At 32.8% G+C, this 25,092-nt stretch overlaps 1 protein-coding gene across 1 annotated transcript in view; it reads right to left on the minus strand.

Annotated features, from left to right (window-relative positions):
- The window catches only part of NYAP2 (neuronal tyrosine-phosphorylated phosphoinositide-3-kinase adaptor 2), a 298,614-nt gene that overhangs the window by 43,387 nt on the left and 230,135 nt on the right, over nucleotides 1-25,092 (minus strand). Inside the window, exon 7 of the mRNA XM_031957951.1 lies at nucleotides 4,481-4,584. Within this exon, the coding sequence (XP_031813811.1) occupies nucleotides 4,481-4,584 (104 nt within the window). The remainder of the gene's footprint in view (nucleotides 1-4,480; nucleotides 4,585-25,092) is intronic.

Below are 25,092 nucleotides of genomic sequence, written 5' to 3' on the forward strand. Positions count from 1 at the left end.
CTTTAATGCTTAGGTAAGTTCCTAGTATACAAATAAACCCTTAAAAATGCTTAAGGATTTGAAGACCGAAAGAAGGAAAGCTTTTGTAGTATTATGAGGAAAACCTCTCATTTTAATGTCAAAAAATGGCAGAAAAATATGGGCAACACATGTGGGCACAAGTGTTTTCTGTTGAGATTTTTCAAGATTTGTATGTACTTCCTATAGTAGTCCATGTTTCAATTGGACTGTCATGAGAAGAGTCTCATGATTTCTTGGATGTCACTTAAGATCAAAATTACATGGTTCTATATGTGGATTTATGTTTTGTAAGCTCAAATGAGTTAACATATGTAAAACATTTTGCAAATTTTATGTAATATCATTATATAAGCTTTAGATTACAAACCATTTAATTACTATGATTTGTATTTATATAGTGTTTTTCATATAGTGAGTTCATTATTAAATACTTCTTGCATTGGACAAGAATCTGCTTAAAAAAAAAAACTTATTCTTCTTCCCAATGGAGATTAGTTCAAAAGGTCAATTTCCCAGAGCACCTTCCAAGATAAACTGAGTCAATGGTGTACATGAGACAATCCTAATTCAAACAAATTATTTTGCTCTTCTAAAAGAGAATAGTACTAATACAGGACTTTAACAAATGCTTCTATATTCTTACCCTGCTGCAGTAAGAATCAAACCATTATTTCCAATGGAAAAAGAAGTAGGAGAGGTTGCTGAGCAATTAGGTCTGTTCTCAGTTGTGGATTTGAGGATTCACTCTCTGAAATGTTACTATATTTGTAATTTGCATGTTATTTCCTTTTGTCCTGAGTTTTTAGCTTTAAATTTTGCCATGGGAAGGAAAAATACAAGACTTGAATGCTGAATTTCATATACTAAAATCCATATAGATTTCATTTTGCAACTAAGAAAATTGTTCCCTAATTTTTGGTGAAGAAATTCTTCCCAACCTTCAAGAATTTATAAGAATAGCAAATGCCACAATATATGACGGTACAAAGGAGGCACATCTCCAGGGATTGTAGTTTTATGGGGTTTTCCTCTGCTTTATATATATGACTGAATTTAGAGAAAATAGCAATATCTTGCTTGCCTTGGTTTTCCCAGTGTTTTAGTAGAATTTTCTTCTTTGTTTTGGGAGAAGTTTACTGTGTTAATGACAGCATTCTATATTTACCAAATGTTCTCCAAAGAGTGAGCCAAAAAGGTCCTATGGTTTTTATGTTTGTAATATTATAGCTCCTAAATATGTTCCAAAGCCATTCAAATAGAATCATCATATTCCTGGTTCTGGATTTACAGCTCAATGGCTAAGTTTGTTGTTAAAACAATCAGTTTTTACTCTCTCCTAGGGATCCTGGAGGCTCCTGGCCATTGCAAATAAATTACAAATGTTGCAAATGACAAACTATAAAAAATGAATTGAAAACAGTCTCTGAAGAGAAAAGAGAATAATCCACCTCATGGAGAAGAATGAACTTAAAGACAATCAAAATGGATCATCATTTTTAAAATGGAAACTTATAAGTCCGTAATCTCATTGTCTCATTTTACATATGAAACAACTGAACATAATTAAAAATTATGTCCAAAATCACATATCTCATGATACAACCCAGGACCCCCAAATCCAAATCCAATGCTCATTCCATTATGGCTTGCTTTCACCAAAATTATGCATATTTTTAAAGGTAATTTAATTTTACCAAGGGAGGTGAGTACTCCTGCACCTATATCTGTGACAATAAATAAAAAATTTGTATTAGGGAAAATATTGGAAGACATGAATAGTGAAATCTTGCCACATATTCATCCAAAATGTTCTCTTCTAGCACCCATTGGTTTGCAAATGAAGATGTCTAGATCCCAAAATAGTATCACACAGCTCTTGAAGCTATTGTGATTTGATGACAAAACAATTCAATTACTGATGGTTCAAACTTAAATACATTTCATGCTTGAGTCAAACAATTGGTAGTCTCCTAAATAAGTCTAGGAGACTGTTTCCAACTAACGATTTATTAGGAGAAGGGATTAAACATTTCTTGGTTCCATAATCACATCTCAAACTTTACAATATAATAGCATTGTGAAAATAGTACTATTACAACTCCAGACCATAGATATGTGAACCATTTAGGCCAGAGATACTGTAGTCTATAGACCCCAAAGGGGTTAATGTGTAATTTTCATGGTATCCATAAACCTGAGTGGGAAAAAAACATCATGCTTTTATTTCAATGTAGCTAATCTCCTTTGTAAACCAATGAATCTTATTCTATGTATTGAAAAAGGGGTCCATACCACAAGAAAAAACTAAGAACTCTGGATTGAGCTAATGCTACATGTGACCTCTACACCCTATAATGGAACACTGATGATAGAAGCTTCCTACTGCTTCCCTTAGAGCTCATAGGTTTTCATTCTTCTTGAAAATACAAGATAGTTTGAAGATACAAATTGCATGATTTTATAAATACTGATGTTGTCACAATGACCATTATCTTTATTTCAATAGTTACCTTCTTAAGATTTTCTCCACTTCCCTTGAACATACATTGTGGAAGTTATCAGAAGTGAGTTAAAGGGAGGAATACAGAGAATTTCTTCAAAAAGAAAAGGGCAATGCAAGAGCAAAAATATATATACCATACTATAGATTAATTCCATTCATAATAATAACCTAGTCTGTAACTGAAATTTTTTCTTGTAATTCCTTCTTGTTTATTTGATCATTTAATAAATGTAGCATTTTTTCCCCTCTTATAATACTGGTCAACCACATTGCCTCTCCTTCCAACTATTTAAATTCATTTCTAAATGCTTTTTCCATTCATTCCTTAGTTAGAAAGTAGATCATCTAAAGAGCAGTCAAGGTGCCTTTGTCGGAAAGAAGCCAGACTTATGTCTTGTTTGCAGAGTGCCTCTCTTATTCATAAATCAAAGCATGAGCACATTAGGTCAGTACAAAACACTGAGAAACACTGCAGCCTCCCATTAGAAGGAAGTACAATTATTCTGCTGGTTCACATTTTTCAAATGGCCTGACATTTTGAATAATTGATAAGTGTATAATTCCTATTTTCAGTAATGGTCATTCCCTATAGAGGATATGTCCTCTGTCCTCTGTGGATTTGTTTCATAAGGTGCCATTTTATTATTCTCTCTCTCTCTCTCTCTCTCTCTCTCTCTCTCTCTCTCTCTCTCTGTATATATACATATGGAATGAATTTCATGAATATTAACATCAATTGACCAAGGAAAGGTTCTCATGAAGGCGGAAGCACATGTCAAAATCACTGATAATCTCACAAATAAAAGTAGATAGAATAAATTTCTATTTTCTATTGGTAAGATTTTGTTGTTATTATTGGAAGGCAGAGGAGGAGTTGGAAGAAAGTGAAAATCTAGAAGTGAGCTTTCAGTGGTATGGAGAATTCTACATGCTGAAATTCCCTCCACTATTATAAACTGACACATTTGTCTTTTGGGCATGTAATAGAGATGATATTTAGAATTACTAATTGCTTGTTTAATTGTTCTGGAAAACTAGGAAAACCCCAAAATACAACATGCCTTCAAATGAAAAGTATGTTAACATTTCATATTATACAACATTACATGGTGTTTGAACCTATCTCTTCTTTAATTTCTTCCCTTGTCACTTCAAGTGATAACATTTTATAGTCTCATTGACTATTCAGGAATACTTAGAATCTCTGAGATCATTACAGACACAGTTATTGTGAAAAGACATTTTGTTTAACCTTGAATTCTTATTCTACAATTTTTCATGAATAGGATTAAAATTATTCTCTTCAGTTGTTCAGTTTGTCTACATGGTCTAGGTTAGAAGAGAGAAGAGCTGCCATCTTTAATCAAAATAATTTCATATATGAGCATTTATAAGGACAATAATGTTTCACAGTGTTTTACAATCATGCTCCAAGCTAAAGGAAATTGAAACTGGCACAAATGTTACAGTACAATAAGACCAGAGTTCAAATGTATGTACAAATTTGGTGACAACATTGATGTGTTTACAGCAAGACATTTAACAGAAACCTACAGAAAATAAAATAATTAAATTTATCAAATGTTGATAAATTTTTAAAGACAGTATAAAAGTACATAAAACATGGAAAAAGACTAAAAATACTAAGCTAATACATATAGTACAAATTTGCTACATTTATATTACAGAATGATGGAAAATAGAGACAAAAAGAAACAACTTGGGGACGAACAGCAAAGAAAGTTCCACCAGGAGCAAAGAGCAGACTTTCCTTGCCAGGTGATGGGACACACAACTGCACAACCCATCTCATCCACGCATATGCACACATAGAAAAGTAAAAGCAAATGTCAAGAGCTTACAAGTAACAAATGACAGACAGAGAGACGTGAGAAGCATTTGGCATGTTGCGAGCGTCACATGAAGTCATTCACGATTGGTTAACGATGATGGTACCTGGCTCTGTTGCAGATCACTGGCTTGCCTGAGGGGAGTAACTGATGGAGGAGGCACACCTGATGTGGATGCAGACCGACCTAATCTGCAGCTTACTTTAGGCTCTGTGAAGGAAGGAAGAAGACCGAGTTAGTATCATTGACCTCAATTCAGTTTGTGAAAAATAAAGAAATGAACTTCTTAATATAAAGTAATGTCAAATTGATTTCTCTGAGGAGCCATTTCATAAGAATACTTTCCATGCAGTTAAGATGAGTAACTGCTTTCAAGTTCTCTTTCATTGTATTTTACCACCATGCATTATAATATATGGATTATAATCAGAACTATTATTAATGGCAATTGATTAATCTTTTCTTAACCATTGATTGTGAATGTCACTAAATGCTTAGATCAGCAATCTGGGGACAAGAAGAAACATCTACAAACCAACATACTCCTTGTGGTTCTCTTCATTTCTAAATTTATCTAAAAAGATAAAGGGCAATTTGTTTTAAGGTTAAGTCAGTTTCTAAAATAAACATACCTTCTTTGGATTAATATTTCATTATGTTAAAGTAAATTGTTCTATGAATGGTAGTTTACTTTTTTTACACTGATGATCTTTTTTTGTATTTCTTTTCTTTTTTAAATTAAAGCTTTTTTCATTTACAAAACATATGCATGGGTAATTTTTTAACATTGACCCTTGCAAAGCCTTCTATTATCCCCTCCTTCCCCCCATCTCCTCCCCTAGATGGAAGGTAGTCCAATACATATTAAATATGTTAAAATATATGTTAAATGCAATATATGTATACATGTTTATACAGTTATTTTGCTGCACAAGAAAAATCAGATCAATAAGGAAAAAAACTGGGAAAGAAAAAAAAATGCAAGCAAACAACAACAGAAAGAGTAAGAATTACTCTCTGTTCCCACAGTCCTCTCTTTGGGTGTAGAAGACTCCCTTCATCACTGAACAACTGGAATTGGTTTGAATCATCTCATTGTTGAAGAGAGCCATGTCCATCAGAATTGATCATCGTATAGTCTTACTGTTGCCATGTATAATGATCTCCTGGTTTTGCTCATTTCACTTAGCATCAGTTCACATGAGCCTCTCCAGGACTCTCTGAAATCATCTTGCTGGTTGTTTTTTTACAGAACAATGACATTCCATAACTTTTTTATACCATAATTTATTCAGCCATTCTCCAATTGATGGGCATCCATTCAATTTCCTGTTTCTTGCTACTACAAAAAGGGCTGCCACAAACATTTTTGCACATGTGGGTCCTTTTCCCTCCTTTAAAATCTCTTTGGGATATAAGCCCAGTAGAAACACTGCTGGGACAAAGAGTATGCATAGTTTGATAACTTTTTGAGCATAGTTCCAAATTGCTCTCCAGAATGGTTGGATCCATTCACAGTTCCACCAACAATGTCCCCTCCGACATTCGTCATTATCTTTTCCTGTCATCTTAGCCAATCTGACAGGTGTGTAGTGGTATCTTAGAATTGTCTTAATTTGCATTTCTCTGATCAATAGTGATTTGGAGCACCTTTTCATGTGCCTACAAATAGTTTCAATTTCCTCATCTGAAAATTGTCTGTTCATATCGTTTGACCATTTATCAATTGGGGAATATCTTGAATTCTTACAAATTTGAGTCAATTCTTTATATATTATACAAATGAGGCCTTTATCAGAACCCTTGAATTTGAAAATGTTTTCCAAGTTTATTGTTTCCCTTCTAATTTTGTCTGCATTAGTTTTATTTGTACAAAAACGTTTTAACTTAATGTAATCAAAATTTTCTATTTTGTGATCAATAATAATCTCTAGTTCTTCTTTGGTCACAAATTCTTTCCTCCTCCATAGATCTGAGAGATAAACTATCCTATCTTCTTTCAATTTGTTTATAATATCATTCTTTATGTGTAGATCATTACATTGATGATCTTGAAACTGACTTGCTACTACTTTATTTGCTTTGTCAAAATTATAAAATCTTTGACTTGGAGAGCTTGCAGTAATGAAACTTTTTTTTTATTAAAGCTTTTTTATTTTTGAAACATATGCATGGATATTTTTTCAATATTGACTCTTACAAAATCTTGTGTTCCAAATTTTCCCCTCCTTCCTTCACTATCTCCCCTAGATGGCAAGTAATCCAATATTATGTTAAACATGTTAAAATATATGTTAATCTAATATATGTGTACATATTTATATAATAATCTTGCTGCACAAGAAAAGTCAGATCAAAAAGGAAAAAAAATAAGAAAGAAAACAAAATGCAAGCAAACAATAACAAAAAGAATGAAAATGCTATGTTGTGATCTACACTCAGTTCCCACAGTCCTCTCTGTGAGTATAGTTGGCTCTCTTCACAAAATTATTGGAACTGTCTTCAATCATCTCATTGTTGGAAAGAGTCGCAGTCATGAAACTTAAACACATGGCATGGTAATGGGAAAATATAAAACATTGCTTTGGAGTCAGAGGTCCTTGGTTTAGGTCTTAACCCTTATGATCCTGAACTATTTGAATTAAGGTAAATCAATCTCTCTCTGCCTTTTCATTTGGATGTTACATCAAATGGCTTCTGAAGCCCCTTTTCTATGATCCTTCAATTAATTCTCTTTATAAAAGCATCTTGTAATCTTTCCCAGCACTATGCAGAACACTATGGGATGTATAAAATTTATAAGTAATCATTTTAAAGAAAATACAAGTTAGCACACAGAGGAGTCATAAACATGACACAGAGGTAGAGTTTAATATCCTCACTTCACAGATAAGAAAACAAGTTAGAAAAATGAAATGACACACCCAGAGTCATATACTTAATAAGTATCTAGAATAAGATTTACATCCACTCTGAGTCAATCAGGACCCAAACTATCACCAAATAGGGCTTGGCCTAGGACGCACAAAGAGAGTTAAAGTAGTTTTAATTTAAGGCATGATCCTTAAGAAAGAAATCTTGCTAGCAAACCCCAAATTATCTTGGGAGGGTTTCAGGTTCAAAAGGAAAAAAAAAAGTTTTTAAGGACATTTGTAGATAAGGATATGATACCTTATGTGGAGACACAGAGAGGGAAGGGATGAAGAGGGTAAGGAGAAAAGAGAAGGAAGGAAGGAAATAGCAATCATTTCTGTTTTGGCCAGAATCTTTGAGGGTCTTCCCCTCCCAGCTTTATTTGTTTATTTATTTATTTGGATTTTGTTTCTTTCTTTCTTTTTTTTTTTTTTTTTGATTTAGTGAAAGAGGTCATTCTTTGCCTTGATTGCTACCTTGCCTTAATCATTGAATGGAAGTGGCCTCATTCAAACTAAGACCTGTTGAAGATCTTAGTTTAAAAAAATGCCAAAGTCTCCCATTTCATCCAGGGTTATGACCAGTTGTTTAACCTATACCTGACCAGTAGACCCAGATGATTCTGAAAAGGAAAGTGAGACAGGTGACCTGTACAGCCCTCCCTCACTTAAATCCAATTCACTTGCATGTCATGGCATCACCTCCCTGAAGTCATGAACCTCTTCCAGAAAGAAAGTCAGTCTACTGTTTTTGTAGAATATGATTAGAACCCAAGGCTTTCAGACTTCCCTCACAAAATTATAATTACCACTAAACAGTCAGACTCCTAGAGTGCCTCCTGAACCAGATTAAAATGTAATTGGGAAATGTTTAACTAAACAAATATGAAATAAAACATTAATTTGTGGTTTTCTAGATCAATATGCTGCTACCCATAAGGATCTGTTTCTATCCGAATATGATACAAATACTATATTGATTCTTTAAAATGGTATACACTGCCAAAACCTAAGAAATATTTTAAGGACTCTGGCAAAATCATTTAATTAAAATAATTATTATTGGAAGCAAAAAGTTCAAGACATTAAAACACTAAAATGCATTGATAAAATAATTATCTATATTTATAAATGCAAAAGTTTGAGTTCTTCACCAATTAGTATTCATTCCTGACTCTCCAGGGCTTTCTTGAGAGTGCCTCACAAACATTTTTAATCAAAGCCTCCCCTGAATTTCATATATAGAGAGTAACGACCATACCTTAGGAAATTGATCATGGAGACAACACTCAGAGGAGTCAGAGATATGAGCACTAGAGACTAGTGAAAAAACCTTACACATGAAGACTTTAACAAGAGACTATAAGTAACAGTGAAAATCCTACTGTGGGCTTTGTGAGGCCAAAGGTTATTTATTCGCTGGTCTTGGTTTTCATTCATTAAAAATATTCCTGAGTCTAGGGCTTCTTTGCTGTACATTGGGAAGGATATCCCAGATATTTTCTTTGAACTTTAAGTCAAATAAGCATAATGCATTTTAATGTTTGATCTGGAGACTTCTGACAAAAGATGTCTGCTAAATTGAATTAAAACAGCTCAGCTCCTATATACCTATTACAGAAAAAAAACTTTAAATTACCATAAGAAATTATCAAGAAATTCAATAAAAATTACAGTAAGTGACTATTCCAGAATCACCCACAGTAAACAGTTAGAAGCATATGGGTAATAAGAAATCTTTCAGAAAGTCAGTAGTACTTCAGACAAACAACACTATAAACTCTAACATGACCAGTCAGAGACTCATATACCTTCAAGGCTCTGTGTCTATAGGCAGCAAGAGCAGTATCCCCCTCCCCCAAAAAATGTCTTGTAGGTTAATAACTAAGATTGAAATTGTACTAAGATTGAAAGTCTCTCTCTCTCTCTCTCTCTCTCTCTCTCTCTCCAGATCTGGGATGAAAAAAAAAAAAAGAATCTTGGCAATATAGCATTATGATCCTCAAACAAGAATACAGCTGAGTCATGTTGAGACAAAGTAGGAGTCAGAAACTGATTGTTATACACAATTCCAAGTAGAAAACTAAAGATGGGATAAAATGACCAATCTCCCTAAGTATTTTAATAAACAAACACACACACACACACATGCACACGCGTGCTCATGCATGCACATGCACACACACCCACATATACACACCCAATCCATTGTTGAAGAAAAATATGTCTAAAAACTAAAATCAGAAATTCAAATGATGAAATGAATTTTCAAAAATACATTATATGAATGCATTAAAATTGAAACAAGAGTTTAACAAATATCTTAGAATAGAAAGTTGTAAACTTTAACCAAAAGACTGAAAAAGTAAATATATATATATATATATATATATATGTATATATATATATATATATATATATATAAATATATGGTGCAAAAACAACTAACCTGGAAAACAGGACAGGGAAAGTTTTCAGACTAACTGAATACCATTTTTAAGAGACCTAAATGCTATATTTCAAAAAATCAGAAATGAAAAATTTATGAATTTCCCTGATTTCTCAGACCGATTGGGGGGGGAGGGGAAGTGAAAATATGATGAATCTACTAATCATCTCTTGAAAGGAAAGCTCAAAATAAAATATCTCAAAATTCATTATTCCAGCCATATTTCAGGGATTCCAAGTCAAATTAAAAATATTGCAAGCACCAGAAATAAAGATGATTACTTCCAAGGAATCAATGTCAGTCTTACACAAGCCCTGGGATTTCTCTTTTAAATGAGAGAAGAGCTTGGAATACAATATTTAAAAAGTTCAAAATCATTTTGGGCTTATTACCAAAAAAAACTTTTTTATATAAAGATGAGAATAATACTATAGGAGAGAGGAAATGGTTCTTTAATGGAATAGAGAATTTCAGATATTCCAGATTAAATGTCCAGAACTGAGTGAGAACTATAAAATGAAAAACATAAGACTCAGGGAAACCTAGAAATGGAAATTTCAGAGTCTGCATTATTCTCAAGGTCCAGCATTCTTCCCCCATTTTAACTTTCTTAAGGATGTTAATTATTTTTGTTTGTTTTGTCTTAGCATCACTTAACCTACTTTGGCTGGTACGTGATAAAAGGTTTAATAAATGCCTGTTTCCTGCTTTACTCCCTTTTAATTGGGAAGATTTTTTAAATAATGTACTCTTTAGTCCTGTGGTGATCAAAAGGAGAGAGGCAGCATAGTATTGTGCGAGGGTCAATATGAAAACAAGAATACTTTGGAATAGTTTCAATTAAAGTTGGGTTCAACAAAAGAGAACATTGTACACAGCAACAAGATTATGTGATGATCAATTGTGATGGACTTGGCTTTTTTTTCAGCAATGAGGTGATTTGAGGTAATTTCCATAAACTTGTGATGGAATGAGCCATCCATATCCAGAGAGAACTATGGATAATGAATATGGATCAAAGCATAGTATTTTCAGCTTATTTGTTGCTGTTTGCTTGTTTGTTTTTTCCTTTCACCTTTTTATCTGATTTTTTCTTGGAAATATGTTTAGAAGAATTACACGTTTAACCTGTATCAAATTGTTTGCTGTGTGTGAGAGATGGAGTGGAAAGGAAGAGAAAAACTAGAATACAAGATTGTGCAAAGGTGAATATTGAAAACTATCTTTGCATGTATTGGGGAAAGTAATAAGCTATTAAAATGTGAAAAAAAGCAAAGTTGTGTTCAAGTATTGGAAATTTTACTGCTTTCCACTCCAGTTAGGTTACAACCTCTCAGTATGCCAAGGCAAACCCCCCAAAGACTACAGGATTTAAAAGACTTAAAAGACTAGAAGATATTCCAGAAACTGAAGATATTTGATCTCTCCTCTCTCTTTCTTTCACCAAGTCCCACCTAGATTGTCATGCAGGGGCATTGACACTGATCTCTACCAACTGAAAAGAGAATCTCATACTTATGGCTTTTGGGACTTCCAAGAGTGTTTCAGGCAAGTTTTAAGACTATGAGTGATAGATAATTAACTGCTGCTTTTGATAACTGATGAGTGGAGGGACTTCTACATTATATGGAGGGAGTACTCCAAATAATTAAATAACAAATCTTGATTGAAGAAAACTAAAACAGTACATAATTACCTTCATACCCTTAAAGAATTAACTTACCCACTCTCATTCCAACATTTGCCCATCATTATGCCAATGACTTCCAAATCTATCCCTTTATCTTTGACTTTATTCCTTAATTTTCAATTGTTCATTGCCTATTTATATCTATGCTATGCCTGTTTTCTCAAGCACCTGGATTCAAAACCTTGCAGGGGCAACTCGATGGTGTAGTGGATAGAGTACCAGTCTTGAAGTCAGGAGGACCTGAGTTCAAATCTGGCCTCAGACACATAACACTTCCTGGCTGTGTGACCCTGGGCAAGTTACTTAACCCCAATTGCCTCAGAAAAAATAAAACCTAAAAACCTTGCAGTCACAATTATTTCAACCTTTCTTTGCCTGCATTGATCTATATCTAAAAAGTGTCTCTCCAATTTGTTCTTTTCTCTACATTCTCCCTGCTACAATTTAAATCCAGTTCATTCCACATTTCTCCCAAATTACTGCAACAGTATATAGCTCTTGGTTTCCTCAGGTGAACTTCTATTCTTCCAAATTTTTCCTGTATACTGAAGTCAGGAAATCATATTAAAAACAATATTTGCTAAATGTCATCCCCTGTTCAAGCATCTTCTGTAATGCTTATTTTTTTCCCCAAGCCTGGTTAGTAAATCAAGGACTATCACTACCCCATGTAAAAAGGGAACTGGTGATGAAAAGATAGGAATAACAGTAAATTACTGGTGGAAGGCATATGCTGAAGTTAACTAGTACAAGGATGGAAATTGAACCTTTTTTTCTTGAGATATTTAATGCATTATTACCCTTTAGTGAATCTGAAGTATTTACAAGACCAGATAGAGAAAGGTGGTTTTACAAGTTCACAATATTAAAGATAGAGATATCAATATAATTTGTAACTTTCTAACACTAGGTATCATAAATGCACATTTACCTTGGTATACCACCTGTCTCTTCAGAAAGTATCATATCAAATTTTCATCACAATTCTAGAGTGAGATGCTCTGCCTGATGTTACCTAGGAATCCTAGCACTGAAGATTCTCATTTAGACATAGAAAATTCAGTCCTAGTCCAAGAAATCAGAGGTAAATGATGTGCATTCCCTACAAGGTTCTGTTCAGCATTATGGCTGAAAACATTACCAATTGAGTTAATGAAGTGAGTGTCTTTTGCCATATGAGATCACAGAGCTGATTCATTTACTCTGCTTTCCTACTTCCAAGAACAGACTGGGAGCTGATGTGACTAAGTATATGAAGGAAGTAAAAGGACATATCCCACAACAAATCTGATCAACAGTGTCACAAAACAAAGACTTTTTTTTTCCATTCGCTTTCCTTGATGATCACATGAAAGGCTATAGTGTAGAGAAAACAATTCAATTTAGGATAAGAAGTTTCATTTGATCCTCACAACAATTTTGTGAGGCAGGTGAACAAACTGAGCATACAGATTGATTTGTATGACTATTTTATAAATCTTTATACCTAGGATCATATAAAACTTTCTCTACTAGAAATGGGTTGCAAGTGGGGAAAAATTTAAGAAGCCTTGGTCCAGCCAAACTGGTTCTCTTGTTATTCTATACATCCTATCTTCTTGCCCTTAACCCATGTAGAAAATATATTTTTTCTTCATCTCTATCTTTTAGAATCCCATTTCCCCCACAATGTTCATCTTAAGCTTTACTTTCTGCATCTTTTTTGATTCTCATCCTTCATATTCTCATAACAAGCTTCTAAAAGCAAACTTTCACCTACTTTTCATATATTTTCTATATATTACCTATATCTACATTATGTCTTAGATAAATTGTAAATTTCCTTAGGTCAGAGACTTTTAAATATATGTATCTTGCTTTTTATTTTCAAAATATATCTATAAATAGCTTTCAACATTCACTCTTACAAAATCTTATATTCCAAATTTTCCCTCCCTTCCTCCCACTTCTTCCCTTAGAAGCAAATAATCTATGTTAAACATCTGCAATTCTTCTATACATGTTTCCAAAATTATCATGTTGCATGAGAAAAATTAGATCAAAAATAGGAAAAAATGAGAAAAAAAAAAACAAGCAAACAACAAAAAAGTGAAAATACTATGTTTTGAGCCACAGTCATTCCTCATAGTAATCTTTCTGTATGCACATGATTCTTTCCATCACAAGTCTATTGGAATTGTTTTGAATTAGCCCATTGTTGAAAAGGTCCATGTCCCTCAGAGCTGATCATCACATAATCTTGTTGTTGCTGTATACAATGTTCTCTTGGTTGTACTCACTTCGCTTAACATCAGTTCATGTAAGCCTCTCCAGGCCTTTCTGAAAGTATCCTGCTGATCCTTTTTTTTTATAGAACAATAACACTCCATTACATTCATACACCATAACTTATTCAGCCATTCTCCAACTGATGGTTATCCACTTAGTTTCCACTCACTTTCCAGTTCCTGGCCACTACAAAAAGGACTACTACAAACATTTTTTGCACATGTGAGTGCTTTTCCCTTTTTTATTATCTTTTTGGGATACAAGCCAAGTAGAGACATTGCTGGATCAAAGAATATGTATAGTTTGATAGCCCTTTGGGCATAGTTCTATATTGCTCTTCAGAATGGTTGAATCAGTTCGCAACTCCACCGACAATGTATTAGTGTCCCATTTTTCCCACACCCTCTTCAACATTTATCATTATCTTTTCCTGTCATCTTAACTAATCTGAGAGATATGTAGTAATACCTCAGAGTTGTTTTAATTTCTCTGATCAATAATCACTTCAAGGATTTTTTTGAAATGACTAGAAATGGTTTTAATTTCTTCATCTGAAAATTGTCTGTTTGTATCCTTTCAACATTTATCAATTGGAGAATAGCTTGAATTCTTATAAATTTAAATCAATTCTCTATATATTTTAGAAATGAAGTATTCTTTATTAGAACCCTTGACAATAAAAATGTTTTCCCAATTTATTGCTTCCTTTCTAATCTTGTCTTCATTAATTTTGTTTATACAAAAACTTTTTAACTTAATATTCTCAAAACTTAATATTAAATAACTTATCTATTTTGTGTTCAATAATGAACTTCAGTTCTTCTTTGGCCACAACTTTCTTCCTTCTCCACACATCTGAAAGGCAAACTATCCTTTATTCTTCTAATTTGCTTATAATATCACTCTTTATGTCTAAATCATGAACCCATTTCCACCTTATCTTGATATATGATATTAGGTGTGGATCAATGCCTAGTTTCTGCTATATTAATTTCTAATTTTCCCAGCAGTTTTTGTCAAATAGTGAGTTCTATCCCAAAAGCTGGGGCCTTTGGGTTTGTCAAACATTACATTACTATAGTCATTGACTATTTTGTCCTGTGAACCTAACCTATTCCACTGATCAAGTACTCTACCCTTAGTCTTCATGTATTATTCTTCTTTAAATGTGTTGCTTGTAAACAATATATTGTAAGATTCTGACTTTTAAACGAATTTGCTACCTTCTTTTGTTTTATGGGAGCATTTATCCCATTCACATTTGCAGTTAAAATTAACTCTCAATTTCCTGTCATTTTATTTTTCCCAAGTTAGTTTTCTTTTTCCTTTTCCCTTTCTCTTCTCACCATTTTTTTTACTTCTGACCACCACCTCCTTTAATCTGCTCTGCTTTTTCATATCCTTTCTCCCAGTTCTTATCTCTTTTCCATTCTACTTCTTTTTTCCTTTCTATTAGCCTTCCCCTTTCCTTTCCCCTTTCCCTTTTTATTTTCCTACACGGTGAAACAAGTTATTCTATCAAACTAAATATTTCTGATATTCTCTTTTTGAGTCAAGTCTGATGAGATTAGGGTTCACATAGTAATTTTCCCCTGCCCCTTTTTCCCTCAATTTTAATAGGCCTTTTTTGCCTCTTCATGTAATTTATTTCATTTTACCTCCCCTTTCCTCTTCTTCCAGTACAATTCCCTTTTCACCCCAATTTCTTTTTTTATATCTTCACAATAAAGTCAAATTATACTATATCCTAATACCCTGATAAATTCTCAATAGTTAAACACATCATATTTCCAGATAGGGATGTAAACTTTTTAACCTGCTTTTCTCTTTACTTTTAACCTTTTAATGCTTCTTTTGAGTTCTATATTTGAAGATAAAATTTTCTGTTCAGCTGTTTTTTTTCCATCAAAAATAAACGAAATCCACGTGTTTCACTAATGCTCATCTTTTCCCATGAAAGATAATATTTAATTTTGCTCAATAGTTGATTTTTTTTTTACTGTAATTCAAGCCTCTTTGCCCTTCAAAATATAAAAGTCCAGGTCCTTCTATTCTTTTATAGTGGTAGCTATTAGGTTCTGGGTAATCCCAAAAGTTCTGGAATAGTCATCATCATTATCATCATCATCATCATCATCATCATCATCATCATCATCTACACACACACATACAGAGACACTTTCCTGGTATCTTTTGGGTGGACTTGAGATTAAAAAGTGAATTAATAAATCCACAAAGTAAGACTGGTTAAATCCCATAATCCCTCTCAATCCTAGTTTCCTCAATTGTAAAATGATAGGCTTGATCTCAATGATCTCTAAGGTCCTTTCCAGTTCAAAAATTATGTTTCTATGAAAAGCTTCTGAAGTCCTAGAGGATAATGGAAAGGAGTAGAAACAGCAGACCTAACACATTAACCACTAATTTCACACTATTACGTTAAAAATGCACTTTGGGGGATGGGTCTAAGCACATAATAGACATACCAATACTACACTGTTTTGTGATTACACTGAGCCTATAAGCTCCAGCACCACAACATCACCCAAGACAGAAATGACAATTCATTCCTTTCTGGAAGGTCAATTTAGTCTTGTGATACAACTCTAGCATACTAGCAGCAGTAGGGTGTGGCTTTTAATAAAGTTAAAAGAAATTAAATAGTCTTGGCTACCTAGTCTGTCCTTGGGGAATCTTCCAAAGTTAACAGAGAACCATTGGATTTGATTAAAAATGGATTGACATGATAAAACTTGTGCATTTGGAAACTCAATTTGACAGCTGAGTTGAATGAACCTTAGTTGAAGATGATAGACTGGAATGGAGATAGATTTTAATCTATTACAATAATCTCAGAATAAGGTGATGAAAAATTGAACTCAACTGGCTGGTTACAAGGAGTTAGCATGAGGAATTGAGACTGATCTCTGGGGGTTCAGAGCCTGTGTGACTGGATGGAAAACTTGATAACATAAGGACATTAGGAAGAGAGGATGCTTCCAACAGAAAGATATTGAATTCAATTTTGGATTTCCTAAGTTTAAGATGTTTGAAAGATATCCAATTCTAGATGTCTCATAGGCAGCTGGAGATAAGAAACTGGAAGATCAGAAAAGAGAAAAGGATGAGACAAATAGAATAAGAAAAACAGATGAGAATCATGTGCATTAAGATGATGGTATAATTCAAATGAGATGATTAAATCATCAAAGAGAGTATGGGGGAAAAAGAAGCAGTTAGTGATGACATATTTGGTTAATGCTACAATTTAATGTTCATGTATATGGTCACTGTGCTTCCCTGAATATTAAATTTTGTCTTTTGTCTATAATGATAAGCACAGAAAATTTTTGATCCTTACTATAAGGGGAATGTGAAATCCTTATTATCTCATTTAGTACTGCACACAATTAAATCTTTAAAGCCTTCATTGCTACTGCACCTGATTCTAAGTTGTCTTTGCTTTCCATAAGTAAAAGCAAAGGAGCATGTATGCACTCAAGGTGTGTGCTCAGTTATGAGATTAGCCTTCCCTAAAACAATACTTTCATCTAACATCAAAGAATTGAAATTTATCATACTCAGATGAGGTAGGTCCTTTTGTCACCTTCTTTTTTATTGCACTCTTTTCAGAGGCTAACAGAAGTATTGTGAGTTTCAAAGTCAATTGTGCTAGTGGAAATTTCTAATCAGTGTCCATCAAGCTTCCAGTGTACATGAAAGGCAAAGGAAGGTTGCTTTGAATATTGGAAAATGTACTTGACATTGACAAAAACACTGAACGTGAGTCAGGCAGATAGCAAATAGCACTTGAGATAACATGGAAGGCATTTGAAAGAGGCTGGAATCTACCCAGATGTTAAAGATCAAATTTTCAATATGAAATAAAGAAATAGTGTGTTGTGTTCAAATGAATGCAGAATTTGTAATCAAAAAGGTCTAAATCAAATTCAACCATTGTGGAAGTATACTAAGGCCATATTAAAAATATATATAATTCTAAGAGAAAAGAATATGTACTCCACTCTAAAATTCTTTCCAGAGTTACTCAAATGAAGAAAATTCCATCAGCACTTAATTTAAATTCTGGGAAAAGTATTCCCTCCAATAAATTCTTACTCCACATTAATAAATGTTTTCAATGTTATAGTTCTATAAAAAATGACAAGCAGGCTGATTTGAGAAAAACCTGGAAAGAATTGCATTAATTGATGCTAAATGAAGTGAGTAGAACCAAGAAAACATTATACACAGAAACAAGTTTATATGATGATCAACTGTGATAAACTAAACTCTTTTCAACAATAAGGTGATTCAAAGCAATTCCAATAAAATAGTGATGGAAAGAATTCCAGACAGAGAACTATGGAGAGTGAATGTGGATCAAAGCATAGTATTTTTACTTTTTTCTTGTTATTTCTTTTTTTTTCTTTTATCTTTTGATCTGATTTTTCATGTGCAGCATGGCAAATATGGAAATATATCTGGAAGAATTGTACTTGTTTAATCTATATTAAATTGGTGGTTGTCTATGGGAGAGGTTAAGGGAGGAGAGGGAGAAAAATTTGTAACAGAAAGGTGAATGTTGTAAAGTCTCTTAGTATGCATTTCGAAACATAGAAAGCTTATTAAATATTTTTAATATGATCTTAATTTTTTTTAAATAAAATGGACTTTTCCATATATACTTGGGATAACAAAATGATTGCATATAACCCTGCCCAATTCTATTATATCTAGTTTGCTTTTGTTTTATATATATAAAAAGTTCGAGTGTAGCTTTCAAAACTGTTTTACTTGTCTATGTTTCTTTTAAGTCTTCCTTCTGTTGTCCTCTCTCCATTTAAAAACCACCAACAACCTCAATAACTCTATTTCTTTTTCCCCCTTTTTCTTCTTTTCCCTTTCTAATGGGCTGATATTTTCCTTTTTCTTCTTTTCCCTTTTTGTGTGTTGATCACTTTCTTTTTGGAAACTATACCCAAGACTTTTCTAGGGTCACACAACTAGGAAACATTATGTGTCTGATACCAGATTTGAACTCAGGTCCTCCTGACTTCAGGGCTATCTACTCTATCTACTGCACCATGTAGATACCCCTATACCCAATTTTTAAGAATGGTTTTTAAGAGTAAGGAAAATGCCTTAATTTGTTTCAAATAATTGCTATATTTATACCTAAGCAAATTGGATGGCTTAGATGGATCTGTAGAGTATACAGATATTTTAAAGTAACCATAGTTGTTTGATAAATAGATACTGTTACTTTTTCTAAGCTTGCTTATTATGTTCTATCACATGGTAAATTTGTATTTAATTTTTGGTTGTTTGTTTAGGAATCATTTGTGATTCCAAAATGTCAGTATTAGCAAGATTTTTCAAATATATGTAGAAAGTACTCATTTTCATATCCCTCTATAAGCATAAATTAATTAAAATTATTTCTGGGAACCTTATGTCCCAAATACCATGCTTATATTTTTTTCCTTTTTCTTTGACACTACATTTGTTACTGTGAGAAAGTAACTCCCTCTATCATAGTTGCATTGCAGAATAAACAGGTTTGGGTTACTTCTAGTAGAAAGAATACTGATCTTGGCAGTCATGGTACTTGAATTAGAACCCTCTGCCTGGAGAAAGTGCATAAATTACTGTATCTCTCTTGGCTCATTTTTTCTTATGTATTAAAAGGAGTTGGATTAGATGAATTATAAGATCTTATGAGTTTTAAATTTTTTATCTCATCGAATTAGATATTTCTTTAGGTCTCTTTCAATACTAAATTTTATCCTTTTATTCAGAGATAAAATATGGAATGAAAATTTCAATTCTTATGGTCATTTAAAATATCTTGATTGTTAGCTGAATGATTGAAACATTTTGCTTTTCCACCCTTACTTACTCTTATTTGTATATCTTTATCATTTTTACCTCTCCTACAGAAGAGTCACAGAAGAAGGGAAGAATCCAAGAGGAAAAAGAAAACTCACATCCATTTATTTTGTTATTTGTTGAAAACTCTGGCAAAAAGTTTCCTGGTTTAAAAAAGACATCTGAAACTCTGGAGTTCACTAAAATGAACTAGACATTGAGTTATTTAGGGGTTACAGTTTTCTAGTCTCAATCTTTTTATCCTTCCCATAGTAAACATTAAAGAGCTATTATTAGTTCTGTGGTATTTAGGATGTTTTTCACATTTTTAAAAGGTAACAGTGATTTGGTGAACATAAAAGCAAGGATTTTGGAGGAAGTTCAAAGTTTTAGGAACTAAAGAAAGGACATTCACATTCATGGGGCTGGAATATTTTTGTCAAACTTCTTATTTATAGAGCTATCTCCAGGAGAGAAAATTCATATGAGTCTCATTTAGAACTTCAGAAACTAAATACTCCTTGATAGGGTATGAAATTGTCCTTCACTGAATTTATTTCAACAGTTGATCTCACTTAGAAAAAATTTAGGGTGTAAGGGAATAAGCTACAATGATAATAATTACCATCCAATTATTCTATAAGTTCTCCTAAATTCATGCAGAATAGATATTCTTAATTTGGAATTTGTGAACTCCAAAAAAATCACATAGTGTATACACATATGGGCATATATGTGTATAAAGACATTATGATGAGAGTATTTTCATATAATTGGTTGCCTTTATTTTATTTTATACATTAAAAAACTGTTTTTGAGACAGGCTCTCTAGGTTTCACTGGATTGCCAAAGAGATCTCTGACATGAAAAATGTTAAATGCCCTATTAGAAGGAATAGGCATAAAACACAAAATAAGTGCTCTAGAATTCATGAGAAACAATGGTTTGGGGTTCTATCATTTTTCTTATCCCATCTTATGACTCTATGTGTTCTCTACTGTTGGTGCCTTTTAAAGATATCAGGACAGATTTGTGGGATAGAAGAATTCATTTTGACTCTGTCACATGTGGTTAGCATAAACAATGAATTCATAGAATTCAAAGAACACTCAGTCTGGGCAAATCTTGGCAACACTGAACAAAGAGGACATTAGAGGCAGAGAAGAAGAGTTGAACAGTGTCTCTCCTGAGAATAATAAAGTAAAGGTAATTCATGAAGTGTTTTTCTTGCTTATACTAGTAGGGGAATCTAATGTAGTTAGTAGTTGTCATTTAACAAAATGTGCAGCAACTTTAGAAAGATTTCGTTCTAATTTACGGATAATAAAAATTTAGGACAGCTAAATTAATTTGCTATGATACCTGTATTAACTCTTTTTGTCTCTCTGTCTTTAACTTTTATAAGCATTGCTCCATTACTCTCTCCCTTCTCTCCTTTTCTTCAACCTTTTCTAAGTCTATTCCAATGTGAAATCTTCTTTAGAGCACATAGAAACTGAATAAAGTTATTGCACAAGGAATTTGCAACCTGATGAAGGACACCTAACAATTTTCAGAGAAATAAAGCAACCAAGTGTCTGTTTATAATGAAATGAATAATAAAACTTGTAATAATTGGGAATTATGATGACTTAGCTGGTTAGAAACTGCAGTGCAATGAATAAAATTTTGGACTTGGAGGTAGGAAAACTGTTCTGATATTTACTGGCTATGTGATACTGGGAAAGTCAGTTTTCTTTTATGTAAAATGGGGCTAATAAAACCACTTATCCCATAGGGCGGTATGAAAATGAAATGAGCTAATACATGTTAAGTGCTTTGCCAGTCCTAAAGTGCTACATAAATACTAGAAATTTTTAGGATCACAAGTTAGTTTGCAATCATTCCAATCTTTTTCTTTTGGCCTATAATCATTCAGAACATTAATGATTTATTATATTACTTGTTTATGAAGTCTAATCAAATAAATATTGTCTTTCTTTGTACTTCACAGCAGGAAGATATAAAACAATGACCAATCATCAAGTAAATTGTGACTTAAAAAGCCAGTGAATAGGAGGGGAACAAAGTAGGAGAAATAAGGAGGTAGGTTTTTCACTCAATTGCAGGGGACACCTTGTACAGGAAATGGCAGTAAAAAAATATTTGTTATAATCTACTCCTTTGGGTCTGCGTTATGAGTTTGTCATTCCTGAACATATATATTCACCTGATTGTAGCATAAGAAACAGGCTTTTAGTTTTTCAATGGCTAATGGGTGCCTCTTCCTTTATATAGCAGGGTTTCCTTTAAATTCAGCTAATGACAGAATTCAGTCAAGAAACTGGTACACACTGGCTTGGCCTAAACACTGACTCCCCTATGAGTCACCATTTCCCTGAAGCTTTTAGCTTTCCCTTAATTTGTCATAATATAAATATTTACACTATCCTATACAAAGTAGAATTTCCTACCTCTAAAAGTGAATGGACCTATTTTTTAAATTATCATTTCATTGTAGCTAGTCAACTACTTTATTTGTCAACTTCTAGATCTAACCTTCCCAAATGATATGACTGAAAAATCTATAATAATGCAAGTGTTAGACATGGCCCTGTGACAGAATTATGTCCTAAGGTAAAACATACAAGAAATTTGCACTAAAAGAAAACTTTATTATTGCATTGCTTTTATCCTCTCAAATTTTTTCCCCAATATGCTTTGTTGTATTACTTACATGATGGCATCAATGTGAAAGAATTGTTCTATTTCATGCCCTTCTCCTTTTTTGAATTGAACTTTTAACATTTTTCTAAATCTATTTCCATATGCAACTTGCCCTTGTATACACGGGAGCAAAATACTGCTATAATACAAGGAATTTGCAACCAAGTGTGGAACATGAAGTATTTTATTGCATAATAAATCCTGAGAAATTCAATGATTTACTTGAGTTGGCAAAAAAACATGCTAATGGGTTCAATGTCCATGTGGACCAAGTCAACAAGCACATATTAAGCATGTACTATGTGTAATTCACTGTGCTAAATTCTAGATATGTAAAGAGTAAAACAGGGACAATCAAAGAGCTTACACATTACATAGTTTTATCAATAATGAGCAAAAAGTGAGTGCCCTCCTCAGGTAGGGGGAACAATCATCGGTTACTTGGAAAAACTATTTGTTTTGGTGAAATGAACTGTGTAAGCATCAGATATCCTAACTTATTTGTAATTATAGACTAAGTTCTCATAGTTGTAGGAATTTAGTAAACCTCATTTCATTTATCTATAAAACAGGGTATTACATCTGCCCTGTCTACTTTGTAAGGTGGTTGTGAAGATGAGATGAAATTATTTGCTTGAAAATTCTTTGAACCCTAGATTAAGTAGAACATGAAGTGTTTGATAGATGTAAGAAAATTTACATATTTGTTTTATGTATATGTAATTATAATTATCTCAATTTTCTCATCTTTATTAACTCCTAGAACTGGTACAACTACTTTACAAGTTTCCAGATGTCAGAAAGGAACCATGTCTTAATCATCTTTGTATTGTTCATGGGGCTTAGGATAGTTCTTTATAAAGTGTAGATGTTTAATGAATCCATTTGTTGAATGAATGAGCAATTTGACTTTACTTTTTTCCTTCCTTAGTATATTCATTATATAGCTTTTGCCCAGAATATTGAAATAACTATATGACTTAACTGATATAATTATATTTGTCCCTGTTAAATAGATTCACATACAGAAAAAAAGGGGTGAGGAAATTAGGGAAACGAATAATTTACTATTTTATAACAACTGATTCAAAATGATAAAGTTACATACTTTTGATTGTTCTTTGAAATGAGGGTAAAGGTTGATAGCAGAATCCCACAGCAAAGTACAAAAAATGTTCCCTGATGAACCAAATAATCACTGCCTTAGAACTAAAGAGAAAAGTAGGTTATATCAGATTGTCTTCAGCTCTATAGTTTTTCGATTGCAAGGTATGAAACAATTAGTTTTTCTTTTAAGTAATGATAGCCTAGGGAAGGCAAAAGCTGTAGAAGCTAGTGAGGGCTTCATTTAGAGCCAAGAAAAAAGACATCGATAAACTAGAGATTATTTTGGGGAAGTAATTAAGATAGTGAAAAATCTTGAGATCATTGTGACATGTCTTAAGAAGATCATTTGGAGAAAGAGTTGATATGTAGCTTTAAGAAAAGGTTTCATTATTTATTATATTAATTTAAATAATAGTATTTATATAAAAGTTTAATATTGGAAAGTACTGTCTTTATAATATATAATTCCATATATGGATATATTGATATAAATCAGATTACTTATCTTGTAGGAGAGAAATTAGAATTGTTCAGCCAGTGAAATTCCTTGAGAGATGGGAGGATTCCAATTTTGTTCTCAAATTATCAAAATCTAACATAGTATATGGTGGTACACATTAGCTGAGCCTGAAGATCAATTCATGGCTTGATCCTTATTGTTAGAACTAGAATTAAAGAGTAGAAGCTTTCCACTTAACTGTAAGTGGGGGGAAATGCTAATAGTTAGATTTATCCAAAGTTATATTTATACAAAAGCAGATTGAGAGTTAGTACTGCATTAAAAACAAAACAAAACAAAAAAAAGGATGGAATAGAAAAGTAGGATGACCAATACATTTAAGAGAATCACATATTAGCAGGATATATTTGAATGCTATATGTTGTGTTTATCATATACATAAAAGGGAAACAAACTATAAAAGATTTACTTTCATGTACAGCCTTTATTATATTTGGCTATGGAACAGGATTTATCAATTTTATTTTATTTTATTTAACATTCATATGAATGTTATTTGAGTTGAAAATATACAATACACACATAAATATGTGTATATACACATACACACACCTAGAGTATATTTTAAAAGATCTTTAATCAAAATGGGGATGACTATTTAAAAATTTTATTATGGAGAGGATTCTTGAAGTGTGGGTTGAATTCCCTTCCAATTCTGGGATTCTATGAATCCAAGAAATCCATCAACCTTTCTAGGCAAAACAAACCAAAATGATGGTAAATTAGTACTATTACTATTATAAATGAAAGAAAAAAATACTTTAGCAGAATATGAACAAATGAGTAAAATAATTGCTTTATGTATTTTCAAGCTCACTGTGTACAGGAGATAGAAAAGACTAGACCATAATCTTTTGATATTTAGAAGGTTAAAATAGCCTGCAAAGATCCAGTAACTGAAATCCATAACAATGTATGCTGGAAGGTCAAACCAATCTAGAACCCAGCCTCTAGTAATAATCTACCAGAACCAGCCTACCAGAGGAGACCAAGCAACTGAATTGCAACATGCTGCCACAAGGGGGCAAATCATCCAAAGGCTATACTGAAAATTAATAGCAATCCCTTTTAAACTGAGCCTGTTCTCCATAGGAAATAAGGTGGTGGAGGAGAAAATCTGTTCCACTTTGAGACAATATATTTGTAATTCTATTTTTCTATTTCTTCCTCAGTACATATATCTTTTAATGTCCCA

The sequence above is a fragment of the Sarcophilus harrisii genome, chromosome 3 (genome assembly GCF_902635505.1).
Source record: "Sarcophilus harrisii chromosome 3, mSarHar1.11, whole genome shotgun sequence".
In the NCBI taxonomy this organism is placed as follows: Eukaryota; Metazoa; Chordata; class Mammalia; order Dasyuromorphia; family Dasyuridae; genus Sarcophilus; species Sarcophilus harrisii.